Genomic DNA, 16,797 nt, shown 5'->3' with positions numbered 1-16,797 from the left:
GGAAGCATCTTCATCTAAGTTTTACACAAAGGGAAAGAGAAAAATGCAGATCAACATGGCTTTTATGACAGGTTTATTATAGTACAGTTTTAAAAAATGAATAAATAGGTCAGCAGACCTATTATAAACCCACTGAAACCTTATCTGCTGTCCTGTAGACATAGTTCTCGACACTCAAGTTATATTTTGTTAAGTACCTCAACAAAATATTTCACATTTACATGCAAGCAAACAAGATTCGTTGCTTAAATTATGGCACATGAAGAAAACACATAAGACTCTAAAATCCTCTGCTTCCACCTCAGAATGATTCTATTCCTACCTAAAATGTACATAATTAATATTTCATACAGTGTTGCTGGGTATTCTACATTCCTAATGGATTGTATTGATCAAAGCAAGAAAGTTAAATGTCTATACTGCTGTAGGGAAAACTAAAATGGTCATATATGAAGTGTTTGTTGTTTCATAGGTTTAATATGTTGAATGGAACATCTGCAAAGCATAGGCAACAAATAAGTTTTAGAACTGAGACACGCTAAAACGAGAGATGTTAAATTTAGATTAATTAACCAATTTAATAGTGGATGGGATTTCCATCAGTCTATAAAAGCACCTCCATCTTTGAACTGTAGCCAGAGCCTTGCTGGGCTCTTGGTACAGTTCAAAAGCAGAAGCCCCACAAGAAGCATGGGACCAGCAGGGACCCTCGCTGGCCCTGCGACACCTGTACTCTCTGCGGCGCCTGAACCATTTCAAAAGCAGAAGCCCTGCAGGGAGCGCAAGGCCAGCAGTGACTCTTGTGCCTGAGTCTTTGAAAAGGAAGCCTTTCCATAGGGGGGCTCATTGCGACGTTCTGCAGGGTGGTCCAGACGAAAGTTGTTGAGGCTCAGCAGGGATGGTGTGGGTGTGTGTATGCGTGGGGTGGAGTTTAGCAGCAGAATCTACGTACAGTGGGTCAGAAGCCAGAGTCTGGGAGGAGTCTGGGTGTAGTTGATTAGGATTCAATACGGTGGAGGTTCTGGTGCAGAAGGCTCAGAGGGGTGGGTCTACCTGAAAATGGGTGGGTCTTGGCTGGTGTGTGTGCGCATCTGCATGTGGGGTCTGTATGCATAGGGTTTGGGCAGATGGGGGACAGTTCCCCATACAGTGACCTCTCCCCTCTCCAGATGGGGGTAAGAAGTGGAGGTGCTGACCCTCCTGCAGCTTGGGTTGGTTTCTGGGAAAGCGTCTGATCTGGCCCTGGAAGCAGCCTGTAGAGAGGAAGAGGAAGTCCTGTCCCCATCAAGCCCTGTTGGGACTAGTAGCTGAAGCCCTGCACACAGTAGGAACCACCAGCTGTGGTGTCCTGCCCCTCTCTGGCTCTGGGAGCACAGTGATAGTGAGCAAGAAGGACAGAGAAACTAGCCCTCCATCAGCTGCTCCCCATGCCTGAACCAGACATGCACGCTCCACCCAGTCGACCACTGCTTGGGCAAGGTGTGTGAATTAGTTTTTCTGCGGAGAAAGAATAAAATCTATGGGGGACATTAATTCTGTACTTGTGCAGTGGTGAATAATTCCCTCAGGAGTAATCTTTGCCATTGACTTATTGAGCAACCTGGGTTGAGTCCAACCTCTGTGCACCCAAAGTAAAAGGTGCATGTTACAACTTATCCATGGATGTTATTGTGAGGGTTAGTTACTATTTACATAGCACTTTCTTATACATTTATGGTATACCCACAAATGTGGGGTTTTATGAATAGTATTGTCTAACATTTTACCAGGGCAAGTAAACTAAAATGACTTGAGCTCTGATACAGCACTAATAAATTCTGTGCCACCTTTATAAGAGGAAAGGGTTAGTTACCTCAATTTAGATTCCAATTACCTCCATTAAGCAAGGCTCTCGAATAAATTAGCGGGAGTTCAGCTTAGTGAAGGGCTAAAGAATCTGACCTACAGTTTGCAAATATTTTTCTGCTATTCAAAAATACTATGCAGTATTTTGGAGAGTCTCAGTAAATACTACACATTATTTAAAAATGAATGGTTGTGCATGAAAGGTGAAAGCATGGAAGAATGAAGCTAATTATCCCTAAGATATGTATAAGACAAGCAACAGCACAAACTAACGAGGTACTTAAATGCGCTTTCCATCTTTGGGGTCTACAAGTTTCTCAAAAAACTAATGAATTCATCTTCCTAAAACCCTTGTGAAGAAGGGAAGTATCATTAATTCCCATTTTACAGGTGGGGGTGCTGAGGCACAGGATCATTTAAGAGACTCATCCAAGATCACAGCAGTGACAGAGCAGAGAACTGGACCCAGATCTCTTCAGAAGCTGTGCTTCAACCAAAAGACCATCCTTTTCTCTCTGCACTGTGTATTTCAAGTACAGAAAGTTAACAACACTGCCTGAGGATAGGGCAATAATATTTCAAGCTCTGTTTTCTTCCTTGTTTATTTAAGACAACAGTCAAGTTGAACATAACTTTTACAATAAAAGTTCTGGAAATACTTTCTTTAGGTCAACAAGTTAAGTAGAGATAATTCAATAAACTGAGCATATCTCCTTCTTGATGTTCGTACAATTGCCCATAAATGATCACAAACTGTCTCTACTCCTATATTTGCCTTTCAGAAAGGGACCTCCAAAGTGCTTTACAAACATTAATAAATTAAGATCACAGAACGCTAGTTGCCAGTTGGAGGAATACTTCATTCTTATCCTCTGACATCCTCTGGTTCACCCATCCAATTCTGGATCCAAATGAAAACCACAGTTCTATTCTTTAAGGCCCTGAACAGGCTGATGCCTGGCTATCATATATATCATGTCTCCATCATGCTGTGGAAGTTATCTGGGATCAGGTGAAACTATCAGGTCCCATATGGAAAGCATATTTAGAGGAAGGCCCTACACTACTGTGGAGAGAGATCAGAATATCCCTATTTTCAATCACAAAAGCCACCTCTTCACAGCGGCAATCCCCACAATTGCAGGGTTCAAAAACATACAGGATTCTTCACAGCTGAGAGAAGAAAACGATACAAAAGCTACCTCCATTGGTTAACAGGCTGAACTGAGTGGTACACAGAGCCCTCTGTGGCTGTGTCCACGCTACACACCACTGCAGCAGCGAGTAGCACATGTGTAGCTATACCCTGCACCCAAGCTGAAGACTTCCGCCATAGCAAGGGAAAGATTAAGCAGCACGGAGCTGATGGAGCCTTTCCCTGCTGTAGGGAAGGGCTCCAGCAATAGAGAGCTGGCAGAGCTTTTCCCAATTGCTGGAGTCACTCCCTGAGATAGGGAGAGGCTCCGCAGTGGGGACCTGCTCCCAAGCCTTTCCTCTCTGTCACTCCCTTGCAAGTGCCTTTGCTCACTTGGGGAGTCTTCATGAGACAGGGACATGGAAGGCAGAAGGACGCTGTTAAAAATAGCAGAGAGGCACAGCTTGGGGGAGTGGAGTGTGTAGGGAATGGACTCTCAGACATACCCATACCCTTCAGGCATGTCTTAACTTGCTTGTATGATGTCTCACCGGTTATGCTAGGGGCTTATCCTCTATATGCCACTGAAAGGAGCGTTAAGAGTACATATACCTATGGTTAAAACGATTGGTGTCTGGTAATTTTATACCAATGTCTTGATGTTGCTGTGTTTGGCACTAAATAAACAGACAGAACACACAGTTATAAAGCAGGAGACCCAGAATTTGACTCCCTTAAAGGCACTGGGAGTTTTGGAGCTATGCTCAGTTCCTGGGAAGAAGCTTAGCTTTGTTTTGCTCTGCAGCAACACCACCCCTAGACAGACCAGAACAGTGTGAACTAATCCCCAGAGGGCACCTGGATTTCATCACTGCATCACACCTTGCATTTCCTGGCAAAGTTCCCCAAGGGCTATGGAAATCATCTCTCTGAAAGAGCAGCAGTATTAGCAAGGTGTGGGCAGAAATGGAACTGGTGAGGGGCAAACATGCAGTTTGTAAAAGAGTACTAATACACAGCTCTTAAAGCTGACATCTACCAAATGAAGTTAAAAAAAATCAGAGGTGAAGGTAATCTTTATTTTAGGTGCAATTTGGTCTCTTCAATTATTTTACCCTTAACTGAATAATCAAGATGTTACTTGGCTCTGAAAACCAGGGGGGAATAAAATGTCACCACCAACAGCTGCCAAATTTCCTGCTACCAGCCCTTCAAATGAAAGGAAAAACCTATACAGATGCAAAATTTAATTTAGTCAGTAAAAGCCCAAATCCTTGCCCAAAGCCCTGCTCTTCCTGTAATATTGCATTCTTTTCTTCTTGTGTAAACTTCTAATTATGAAGGAGACATCTTCATAATATAATAATTCTGGTTATAATGTAACTGCTGGTAACATAACTCCTACATTAGAAAAGGCAGCATGCTCTAGTAATGTTGTTTTAATATAATTTGTGTACTGCAGGAACTGACTGAACCTGATCATTTAGAATTTGATCAATGTGAATTAGTGTCTTAGAGAGATAAACCATTTGATGATTTAGAATTTGATCAATGTGAATCCGGGCCTTAAAGAGATAAAACATTTATCATGCACATTTGGAATATCACACTAATTCATGCAGCACTGAAGTAGATAATACACAGGCATCAATAAAAAGTGCAGACAAAGTACAGATGAGCTGTCAGTTCTCTGATAGAAGTCTATATAGGGTATTTAGTCTTCTCCCTTTAGTGGGTGAATTACCCATAAAGCCCACTGAAGCCACAAATGACAATTTCAAGGACTAAAGGGAGGAAGGAAAGGAAAATGCAAGAAAGATAGGTAGAGAGTTATTTAAAGCTCCTGAAATACATTTTAGTTTAAAAGTAGAAGCAGAATTCTAAGCTATCTGGATGAAACTTCCTAAAATTCAAGACATGTTTAAAATGATTAGTGGAGCAGCTTTGTAACAATACCACAATTAGTGCTATTAATCTCACACTTTCAACTTGAAATCACACTGACATGCAGCACATTGGTTTACACATTTAACAGAATTATAAATTTAGCAGTTCAACCTTATTTAATTCTTCTTTTACAGCCAATTAAACAGGCTCTTTAAACATTATTGCTTGAAACCCTGTCCTCCATCCTCACATTCAATTAAATTGACAGAAGCAGCGGTGGGTGATACCAAAAGAGCATCATCTTTAGGTTTCACTAAACCATTCATGATTTATGTATCAAACCCCACACCAAAGACAGTGTTAGAATAACATCCCTTTAGCTTAACTCCTCAAGAGCATGGAAATTCCACAGCTTTAAAAAGAGGCTTCTTTGTGAAGGAAAACGTGAAATGTGTGTGGACAGCGCTATATTGGCGCGACTCCTGCTGACAGAGCTACCACCGCTCGCAGGGGTCTCAAGTAGTTAAATCAACAAGAGAGCTTTCCCATTGGCTTAGAGTGTCTAAATTAGCAATGTTGCAGCTACTCCACCATAAGTTCTGTAGTACAGGCAGTCCCCGGGTTACGTACAAGATAGGGACTATAGGTTTGTTCTTAAGTTGAATCTGTATGTAAGTCGGAACTGGCATCCAGATTCAGCCGCTGCTGAAACTGATCAGTTTCAACAGTGGCTGAATCTGGACGCCAGTTCTGACTTACATACAGATTCAACTTAAGAACCCCAGGCATCCCCAAGTCAGCTGCTGCTGAAACTGATCAGCGGCTGATTCCAGGAAGCCCGGGGCAGGGGCTTCCTGTAGTCAGCCACTGGTCATTTTCAGCAGCTGCTGACTAGGGGACACCTGGGGCAGAGCAGCTGGGGTGCTGCTGGGTTGGTCCAGTGGCACCCAGAGCGGCGCTACGGGACCAACCGGCAGTGCCCCAGCTGCTGTACCACAGGCGTCCGGAGCAAAGCCGCGGAGCACGGGGGCAGCGGGACAGCCCAGATGCGCCGTGGCTATCCTGCTGCCCTCGGGCTCCGTGGCTTTGCTCTGCTTTGCTCCCCGTCCCCCAGGTCTGCAGACCAGGGGGAGGAGGAGCAGAGCAGAGCAGAGCGGCAGAACGCGCGGCCAGCTGACAGCCCAGACGCATCTGGGCTGTCAGCTGGCCGCGTGCTCCGCTCTGCTTCCCCCCCCCCCCCATGGTTTGCAGACCAGGGGGAGGGGGAGCAGAGCAGAGCGGCAGAACGCGCGGCCAGCTGACAGCCCAGACACATCTGGGCTGTCAGCTGGCCGCGTGCTCCGCTCTGCTCCCCCCCCCCCGCAGATCAGGGGGAGGGGGAGCAGAGCGGAGCAGAGCAGAGCGGCAGAACGCGCGGCCAGCTGACAGCCCAGACGCATCTGGGCTGTCAGCTGGCCGCGTGCTCCGCTCTGCTCCCCCTCCCCCTGGTCTGCAGACCAGGGGGAGGGGGAGCGGAGCAGAGCAGAGCGGCAGAACGCGCGGCCAGCTGACAGCCCAGACGCGTCTGGGCTGTCAGCTGGCTGCGCTTTCTGCCGCTCTGCTCCGCTCTGCTCCCCCTGGTCTGCAGAGGGTGGGGGGGGGAGAGCAGAGCGGAGCGCGCGGCCAGCTGACAGCCCAGACGCTTCTGGGCTGTCAGCTGGCCGCGCGTTCCGCCGCCGCTTTGCTTCCTCTCCCTGGTCTGCTCGAGACCAGGGAGAGGAAGTGCCCAGTTCGTAACTGCGGATCCGACGTAAGTCGGATCCGCGTAACTCGGGGACTGCCTGTATAGCCACAGCCTTACATAAAAGGGGATTGCGATACAAACCCTCTTTTTCATTTTACAAAAACAAAAACATAATTACATTTGACTATCTGTATTTATTATTAGCTTGGACTTCAAGGGGACTACTCTTAAATTAAGGATATAATTCTTGTCAGGAAACAGTCACCTTGCCCTCCTCACCTCAGATCTTGTGTTCTCCACATCTCTGGTAAAGAGCCCTAATCACTAGGCTATTGGCTATTCTGGGCCAAATCATTCTCTCTAGTGTTTTTGCTAAAATTTTCTAGAGGTCTGGGTGTCATCTCAACGGGGAATAGGAAATATTTTAATTTTGTATGTTAAGAAAGCCATTTCTCACCCAAGTCTGTTTTTAAGATCTGTTGTCAAAGTGTACTGGAGCACAACTACCACAGATGACTAATTTAGTCTAGTTTTCCAAAGTGTATTTGGGAATTTGGTCACCAGTGCATGACTATAAACAGGCAACAAATGACTTCAAAGTGTTTGTAGCATAAGGGACCAAGGTGGGTGAGACAATATCTTGTACTGGTCCAACTTACTTCACCCACCTTGATTCCCTCATATCCTGAACCAATATAGCTACAACTCTGCAAATGACAACATGAGAGAGTCTGAGGATATGGCTAAACTTCAGGTAGACACCCAGAGCTGGCCCATGTTAGCTGCCTAGGGCGAATGGCGCTTGGGCTAAGGGGCTATTTAAGTGTGATGCAGACATTCAGATTCAGGTTCCAGCCCAGACCCAGACATCTACATGACACTTTAACAACCCCTTTGAAGGAATCAGCTGGACAGGTCAGCTGCAGGATTTAACTGCACTGTAGAACATACTCCAATGATCTCCTTGACAGCAGACTAATCCACAAATCCTACATAGAACACCATTTAGTCTATTAGGCTTCGTTACTTGCACATACAGATCAAACTTCCCTGAAATTATTTTCCTTCATGGGTCATTAATAGAAAATCAGGAGAAGGAAGTCTCAACATGTCTGAGGACTTGCCAATCTCAGTCCCCATATCTCCTTGGCACAACTATTTTTCTGGCTAAATGAGAAATATTTCTTAAACTTTGCAGATGATTTTAAGTACCTAAAACCCTGCTGTTTAGGGGCCAGGACTGTACAGACCTGGAAAAGTCAGGCAGTACTTGATTTGATTTTGGAAAGCTGTGGGTGCTGGAATTCTTCCAATTCTGCAAATGAAGTACCTATACATAAGTCACAATAGCTGCGACCACCTACCAACTATTCCCTTATTGTATATCTAATAACATGGATCAGTCTTCGTGTCGCCCTCCCACTATGTACATTGCATAGGCTGCAGAAGCCAGATATCCAATCAGCAGACCAAATTGTGTGTTGAATCCTGGTCATGTGACACCTGAGACACATTGGGCACATACTAAGATAATTTTTAATTAAAGAAAGGAGGGTGGGATGTTAATTACATGTTTTAAATTCAACAAAGCTAATAAAAATGAATCAGCCCCCTGGCTGGAAAGGGAGGGAGGGAACAACTGAATGAACAATAGCAATCAAACCATCTTCTCACTCCTAACTGAAGTCTCTCCAGATGGGGGCAGAAATCAAAAATCATTCTGTGGTTCAACTGCTACTTCTTTAATGGTCAGAAATCTTCAGTCCATAAAGCTGCAAGCCTGGTGCCTTTAACCATCACTAAATTATCATAACATTAAACTAAAACAGATTGCAAAACAATATGTAAAGGAATATACAATGAAACAGCAAACAGCTCCAACCACTGAAATGTGTAGTGGTCATTTTACATTAAGGGATTTATGAACTTTTAGCATTTTATTAATCTACTATAAACAGACGTGGTCAAGTGGCAAGCTATCAGACTGCTACATGGGCTTCCAGAACTCCATCCAAAATATGGCCACAATTCAATATTTTTTTACTACAGCATCTATTGGTAGATGGGTGAGAAGCAATGAGTTGTAAAAGGTTATTTTCATACTCTCACAAAAATGATGAATGGCATTTTCTACTTAATGGAAGAATTGGCAGAAACTGAAAGTCCAAAGCTAAGGGTCAGAGTCTCTTTGGTCCATCAATTACTGCATCTTCATTTAACCATTTTCAGGTCTAATAATAATTCAACCTGACCTTCACTATTAAAGGCAAAGCTGAACCACTGATTTAAATACCTTTTGTGTTGAACAAGAATGGGATGGATAGTACTGAAATGCAAGGTTGGCACCCAAATTCTCCTATTACATTAATGAAGATGCATGTTTAAGCAGTACAGTTTTTCAAATAATTTCTTACATAAAATCAGGCGTGTAAATAAATTAATACATTACTAACTGTGCTGTCAATTTCTACACAATCATAGTACATAATACAACACTGGATGACTACCAGCTTTCATAAACATTCTTTCATTTCAACAACCAGTCTTGCAAAAATATATTTCACTTGCCACCGTCCAAACACAGACAGCTAGGTAGAAAAAAATGTGCCCATTTTATAATATGAACATAGCTTTACTCAAAAATAAAGGGGGGGGGGAGAAAAGAAGTCTTACTTGAACCTAGCTTCCACTTCCTTGACAGCTTTTTGGAATTGCTCCGTGGTTACTTTGTAGAATTGGGCACTCTGAAAAGAGGGAAGAAAAGTGAAACTTAATGACCTAATCAATATTTATACAGTGGTGAAAACACACCTGGCTCTGTACAGAATGTATAAAGAATCCAGGCCCCTGCACTGAATATCTTACACTATAATTCAGACAAATAGAAGGTGGACTAATCGTTAAAGTACAAGATGAAACAGAAGCATGATCAGCGAGTAGTTCATTGCAAAGCTAAAATGGAAAATAATATAGAGAACTTTTTTCCATTCTGACTTAGGATAGGTTGAAATCTCAAAAATGTTCACAAACCAAAAATCCTCCCAAAACTGGTTTGGGTAAAAATGCTTCATTTCAGTTTTCACTTTATTATAGCTTAAATGTCTAACAGAAACCCGTTTCAAGTTTTCACTTAGAAAATGCTGAAAACCCCCACACTGACAATTTAGAAACTTCCAGTTTTTTTGCATTAAAATTTTAGTAGAAATTGACTCCTCAAAGTTTCACTTTCAACAAATTTGCATTTTCTGATGAAAAAGCTTTTAGTAAAAAAATTCTGAACCAGTGCTAGTTCTTTGTATAATAAGACTACATGAAAAATCAGTTTTAAGGAAGAACTGGAAAGAGAAGGAAGGCTGGAATACAATTCAGGAGGCTGTTGCCATTAATGGAGGGGAGAGTTCACAGTTTTTACATGGTTGGATAGGAAATCACATTTGTGAACACTCAGACATATATATCTCACATACGTTATGTGGAGGCGATATCCATGTCATAAATTGCAAAGTTCCAATATACATTAACCACTCATTCTCTGACTGTCCAATTGGCTTGTTGATCACAAGCTCATCTCTTTCTAACTTCCTGTAATATTCCAAAAACTCCCAACAGCTGCTATTTTATCTTTTTAACATCAAGTTTCTTTGTTAGATAGGTAGAAGGAAAAAAAGAGCTTAGTGTAGCTTCAAAGTTTGTCCCTTTCACCAACAGAAGTTGATCAAATAAAATATTACCTTACCCACTTTATTTCTCTAATACCTAAGACCCAGGATGCTACAAACACCACATGGTAAGAGACCATTCAAAGCAAAGTGGACCACCAACAACTCTGCAGTCGTAAGATAAAGGAAGGGGGATTAGTGGATGACAGATTGTTGTGAAAAGCCATATATATCCAGCATCTTTTTTAAGACCATGATTTTAAGTGTTCAGCAAAGTTATGAATTTAAGCTTCTTGGCTTGTCTTGGATTGACCAACTCTCCATCCCTCCTTTACTGCAAATCAGTTAGGATCTGAAGTAAAGGGGAAGGAGCATGGATAACGGAACATAGATAGGCACCACACACCCTTTTTCTCTGAGTGATGTTCCCTATTGTATTTGGGTGACTGACATGCAGTATGTAGGAGAAGAGTGCAAGTTCACAGATGACAGAACTGAACAGACAACTGCCATCACAAAGGAAGCATCAACAGAGAACTGGGGTACCACTGAGCCCGCCTATCTGACCCATCAGCCGGTGTTCCGGTTTACACTGTACTGCTGTGCAGGGTCCAGACTGCACTTCACCAGAATACATACAGGTCACTGTTGGCGTCAGGCTTGTCCTGAACCACAAATTGGAGACTTTTTCTAGCAGTGTCTAGTTGGCCCACACATGCACAACAGCAGCATGTTCCATTCACACTTTTGGAATTTGCGCGTGCGGCCCAACTCCCCTCAGTTTCTTCATGAACACCCTTTTACATGAACTTTCTAGCCAAAGAAGAAGGAAGGAGGGTGGATAGTGTAGCACCCACGGAGACATGCAACTCGAAGAAGCGTCATTATTGCGCGAGGTGAGTAACCTCCCTTTCTTCTTCGAGTGATGTCCCCGGGGGTGGCTCCACTGTTGGTGACTACCTAGTGGTATCCCGAAGATGGAAGGTGGGTTTCAACTAGGTTTTACATGTGGATGAAAGGACTGCGTTAGCTATCGGAGAGTTCGTGTTCTCTCGTGTAGAGATTGCATAGTGCTTCATTAAAGTCTGATTAGAGGACCAGGTAGCAGCGCAGCATATGTCCATGAGAAGAATCCCTTTCAGGAAGGCTGCTGATCCTGCCACCACTTGAGTCGAGTGCGCCTTAGGAGGCATAGGGAGAGGTGAGCCTTGGAGGGAGTAACATTGGAGGATACAGGCTGTCACCAGTTTTGAGACCGGCTGCAACAAGAGTGGCATTCCCCTGGAATGCACTGCCAATGAAACAAATAGGATCTGTGATTTCCAGAAGGGTCATGCTTAGTCAGAATAATGCCCTACGGACATCCATAGTGTGCAGGATAACCTCTTTGAGAGGTGTGAGGCCATTTCCTTCACACAAGGCCGTAAATCATCTACACATATAGAAATAAACAACAAATGGTCTGGTAGCACTTTATAGAGTAACAAAACATGTAGAAAGTGCTACCAGACCATTTGTTGTCTTTTTCTGTAATAGACTAACTCGGCGACCCCCTGAAGCTCCACTTATAGAGGTAAGTATCGCGAGTGGACTGATATCTACTGTGGAGTAGGACATTCTTACTTGTTGTGAACACCTCTGCTCCACCTCTGAGAACCAGCAAGGAGCCAGGCCATCAGATGCAGCATCTGCAGTTGCAGGTGGTGTAGGATTCCCCTGGTCTGTGAAAGGAGATCTGGGTGGGTCGGAAGTGCATAGGAAGGTCAGAGAGACATCTGATAAAGACAGGGAAACCACTTCTGTCTGGCCCACATAGGGGCTACGAGGATCACTAGAGTATTGTCTGACTCTCTCTTGGCAAGGACTTTGGGGATGAGTGGGATAGGAGAAAAAGCATAGAGGAGGGGAGTATCACATGGTATGAGAAAAGCATCTCCTAATGATCTGGGTCCTATGCCCACACTGGAGCAATAGTGAGGGCACTTGGTATTGTGGCTTGTTGCAAAGAGGTCTATTAGTGGCCAATCCCATAGGTGGAAAATGTTGTGCAGGACACTGGTATGGATTTCCCACTCGTGCTCTATTGTAAACTTGCAGCTGAGGGTATCCTCAATAATGTTCTTGACTCCAGGTACGTAAGTTGCAGTGATGGTGATTTTGTTTCGGATACACCAATTCCACAGGCATACAGGCTCTACACACAGAGAACGGAAACGCACACCTATTTGTCAACTGATGTAAAACACTGTTGTGACATTGTCCATTAGGATGAGCACTGTGGAACCCTGGATGTATTGATGGAAGTGTTTGCAAGCACTGTGATTGGCTTGGAGCTTCAGGAGGTTGATGTGGAGCTTAGACTTGTGGGCCAACCATGTGCCTTGAATGAAATGATGCTGGACATGGGCATCCCAGCCTAGGAGGGATGCATCCGTGGTAATGTGGCTGGATGGTTGTGCCTGACAAAGTGGCCCACTAGCAAGGAGATTCCCTGGATTGGTCCACCATCGTAACAAGAGGACAGTAGGGGGATAGAGACACGTCTGTACTCCTGGTGTTTGGATGGCATGTACTCCAAGACAAGCCAATGCTGGAGGCACCGGAAACGTAGATGCACATGTCAGACTATGTAAGTTGTAGAGGCCATGTGTTCCATGAGTCGAAGGCAGGTGAGTATAGGGATCATGGGGCTCAATACCATGGTTGAAACCAAACCTTTTATTGATTCAAATTGTTGATCTGGCAGATGTGTCCATGCTGTGGTAGATCTGAGACACGTGCCTGTGAACTCTAGGGATTGGGTTGGGCAGAGGGTAGACTTCTGCTCTTTGATGAGGAGGCTGAGAGATTCGAAGAAGGTCTTTGTGAAGGGGATCATATCTCTTGTGACCTGCTGTGAATGGCCATGAATGAGGCAATCGTCTAGGTACAGCATGCATAACCTGAGCTCCCTGTCCTTACGGTCTCTGGCTGTAAGGCTACAGCAAAGGATGCACTTCTGAGGAACATGTGCTGCTCCTAGACAATGAATACGGGATCCATGGCCATCTGAAGCGGGCATAGGGTCGAAGCACTTATCACATTTTTAAACCTGGGGGAGCCCAGCATTTTGCTATTCCTCAGCTCTTGTCTCCCCCCATGGTTGTGTGGTAGGTTTTTTTTGGTTTTTTTTTTTTTTTTTTTGCAGTTATGGGACCGGTGGTTCTTATTCCATATAAGCTGTGTATCATCTCTATTTAGGTTCGCTCTCTTCTTCTACTTCCTCTTATTTAATCTTTTTTTTTTAAGCAGAGGCGTGAGGGCCATGGCCCTCAAGGTTAGCAGCACACTGCTGCTCTGAGGCGCTGTCTTAACTATTTACAATGATTATGACAAAAAAAGTTTTTTTTAAACTAAAATTAACAATAAAATTATGAAAAACTAAGCTGTTTTGATTAATTACAACTGAATTCCTATCTACAGAGAACTGAAGAGAACAAGAGGGATGGAGCTCCATCTGCGACTGAGGGCAGTCAAGAAGGAACTGAGGGGAATCAGGCTGTGTGCGCGAATGCCAAAGGCACGAACAGCATGCTATCTCGCATACGTGTCCCGACTAGACATTGCTAGAAAAAGTCTTCAATCTGCGACGTGGGACAAACCCGACACCAAGGGTGAGTCTAGACTGGCAAGATTTTGCACAAAAGCAGCTGCTTTTGCGCAAAAACTTGCCAGCTGTCTACACTGGCCACTTGAATTTGCACAAGAGCACTGACTTTGTAATGTACAAAATCAGTGCTTCTTGCGCAAATACTTTCACACTCCCGCTCGGAAAAAAGCCCTCTTGAGCAAGAATACTTGCGCAAGAGGGCCAGTGTAGACAGGGAAGAACTGTTTTGCGTAAAAAATCCTCAATGGCTAAAATGGCGATCGGGGTTTTCTTGCGCAAAAGCGTGTCTAGACTGGCCACGGATGCTTTTGCGCAAAAGCATCCGTGCCAATCTAGACACGCTTTTGCGGAAATACTTTTAACAGAAAAACTTTTCCATTAAAAGTATTTCCGCAAAATCATGCCAGTCTAGACACAGCCCAAGAGTGGAGCATCCACGGGGACATTACTCGAGAAAGAACGGATCAGTTAATCAACTGCACACCCCACTCTGGAGGGTAAACAAAAACTTATACCATCTTGCATTGCATAGAGGATTGTATGGTGTAAGCTCATGAAATTCATCCCTCCCGCAATGTGAAAGAAGAGGTTACTGACCCTCCCCCAGTTAAGAATTCCATACACTGGTTTTAGACAAAAACAAGAATAAGTTTATCAATTACAAAAGATATATTTTAAGAGATTATAAGGGATAATAAACAGATCAAAGCATGCTTATTAGAAAATAAAACAAAAGGCAATCTAAGCTTAATATACTAAAGAATTTGGTTGTAAGTAGCCAACACTTGACAAATGTTTTAGGCAGATTGCAGAGATTCTTGAAGGCAAACTGCACTTGCTTGGAGATTCAACTCCAGATATTCCTTTCACAGGCTAGAAAACACTTGAGCCTGGGCTCAGTTCTCCCCTCCTCCGTTCAGCCTTTGTTTCTGAGGTGTTTTCATTGGTCTTCTTTCTTGAGCAGAGAATCAGGGAAGAATGAACCACAATGATGTCACTTCCCTGCCTTAGGCTTTGCATATGGCAGGAACCCTTCGTCTCTGGGTGTGGGAATCAAACTGAGTCAGTGGAAAAAACATTAACATCATGGAGTCCAGTACCACGTGACTTGATCCTATAGCTCTGTAGGGCCACAGCAGCCATGTGACAGAAGCATTTTGTAATGTCCTCAGAAAGACTTTCCAGGAAGGCTTAACATTGAGCAATTAGCATTTTCTAAAACTTACTGTTCTTCCTAATGGCTCTTTCCAGCCAGTCATCTAGACTGATGGTATTCTGTCATGTGGGCGTTCCCCAGGGCAAATGCATTTGTAAAAGCTGCATAGGCACTATTCCTAGCTTCAGATACCAAAATGATACATGCATACAAGTAGGATAATCCTATCTGGTAAATCATAACTTTCCAATGATAACTCGCATGACCCATCTTGCATGAAGTACATCTTAGTTATGGCATAACCATAATACAGCCATACCTCTATGAAATATATGGGGCATAGCATTTCAGACATAATGTCTGTCAAACATATGAGGAGAACTCCACACAGCCACTTTACTTATGTCAGGAAGGCAAACCTTCTGAAGTGATGCTATAGCTGCTGCTTATGTTGTGGTAGAATAATAAGCTCTTAACCCACGACTGGCGGGAGGGGGGAAGGTTCAGTAGCTGATAGAATAAAATGCAGCCAAAGATCCATTTGGAGGTTCTCCGTAAATGGAACACCCCCTGATTCTTCCTACTTTAGTGACAAATAGTCTCAGAGACTTGAACCCACTGTCTCATCTAGGGATATAAAATCCTATTTAATTAGTTAACCAGTTAAACATTAAGTTTAATCTGTTAGCCTATTAAATGGTTCAGGCAGGGGCTGCTCAAGCCACAGGGTAGGACCTACGGTGCTAGAACAACCCCCTGCGTACAGCAGGCTGCTCCAGCCCCTATCAGTTATCCATAATGGGTTAGCCTCACCTGTTGAGAGTAAGGCTTGCCAGTTAACACGTTAACCATTAACATCACTAGTCTCACCAACCTGGAATCCATCTTACACTATGATACTGTGACAAGCTGAAGTCCTCACAGGATCCTGCACTCACATAAATATTCACAGTGAGGAGCCCCCCAGTTGAGTTATATGAATACTCTTGCTAGTCACTCATGAACCAACAATAGAGAGGTTCTAGCCAATTCCCCGTAACCCACTAGCCTTGCACTCCTGAAGTATACTGTCTTGCTCCGGTCAAAAACCTGACCAGTGTAAGTTTATTACCCTGTCTGCCCCTTCTTCAATATGGAGAAATCAAACACAGGCTTTTGAGCTCAAGCCAAGATCTTTTGATGCACTTCACTCAAACCACACTGTTTTAGGTCAATTCATTTATTTACTACAGAAAGATAGATTTTAAGTGATTCTAAGTATTAAGTGTACATATCAAAGTAGACAACCTAAGAAATAAAACAAAATCACAATCTACATTTTCTAAACTGGGCAATATTTGAATCCAGCAATGTCTCACCCAAATGGTACAGTTTCTCAATATTCCATACACAGGTTGGGATTCTCTTTTTCAGTTCAGTTTTTGTACCTGAGGTGCTTCCAAGTGTTGTGAGGACAGTGAGGACAATTGATGTCACTTTCACCTTTTATAATTTTTGCCATATGGAGGGAACTTCATTGTCCCAAATCAAGCCAGCAGGAGGGTATGTGGAAAAGTACAGGCACATGATGGTGTCTAGTATCACAGATCTCATCACATTGCAGCCATTATTCATATACTGGCTAAAGCATTCACAAGAAGGCCCACTGGGTAGGGATAAGCTTTTTCTAAGGCTTACTGTGTTACTTAATGGGCCATCACTTGAGAGGTTCGTTCACAATGTGCTGGCTAGACTACCTTGTGA

General features: G+C 43.6%; 1 protein-coding gene across 2 annotated transcripts in view; it reads right to left on the bottom strand.

Moving 5' to 3' along the window:
• The window catches only part of CHCHD3 (coiled-coil-helix-coiled-coil-helix domain containing 3), a 268,328-nt gene that overhangs the window by 41,148 nt on the left and 210,383 nt on the right, over positions 1 to 16,797 (bottom strand). For both annotated transcript variants that reach the window (XM_006120346.4, XM_025183231.2), the window contains exon 6: positions 9,264 to 9,334. In XM_006120346.4, the coding sequence (XP_006120408.1) occupies positions 9,264 to 9,334 (71 nt within the window). The remainder of the gene's footprint in view (positions 1 to 9,263; positions 9,335 to 16,797) is intronic.

The sequence above is a fragment of the Pelodiscus sinensis genome, chromosome 1, assembly GCF_049634645.1.
Source record: "Pelodiscus sinensis isolate JC-2024 chromosome 1, ASM4963464v1, whole genome shotgun sequence".
Lineage (NCBI taxonomy): Eukaryota > Metazoa > Chordata > Testudines > Trionychidae > Pelodiscus > Pelodiscus sinensis.
This window is presented reverse-complemented; position numbering and strand designations above follow the sequence as displayed.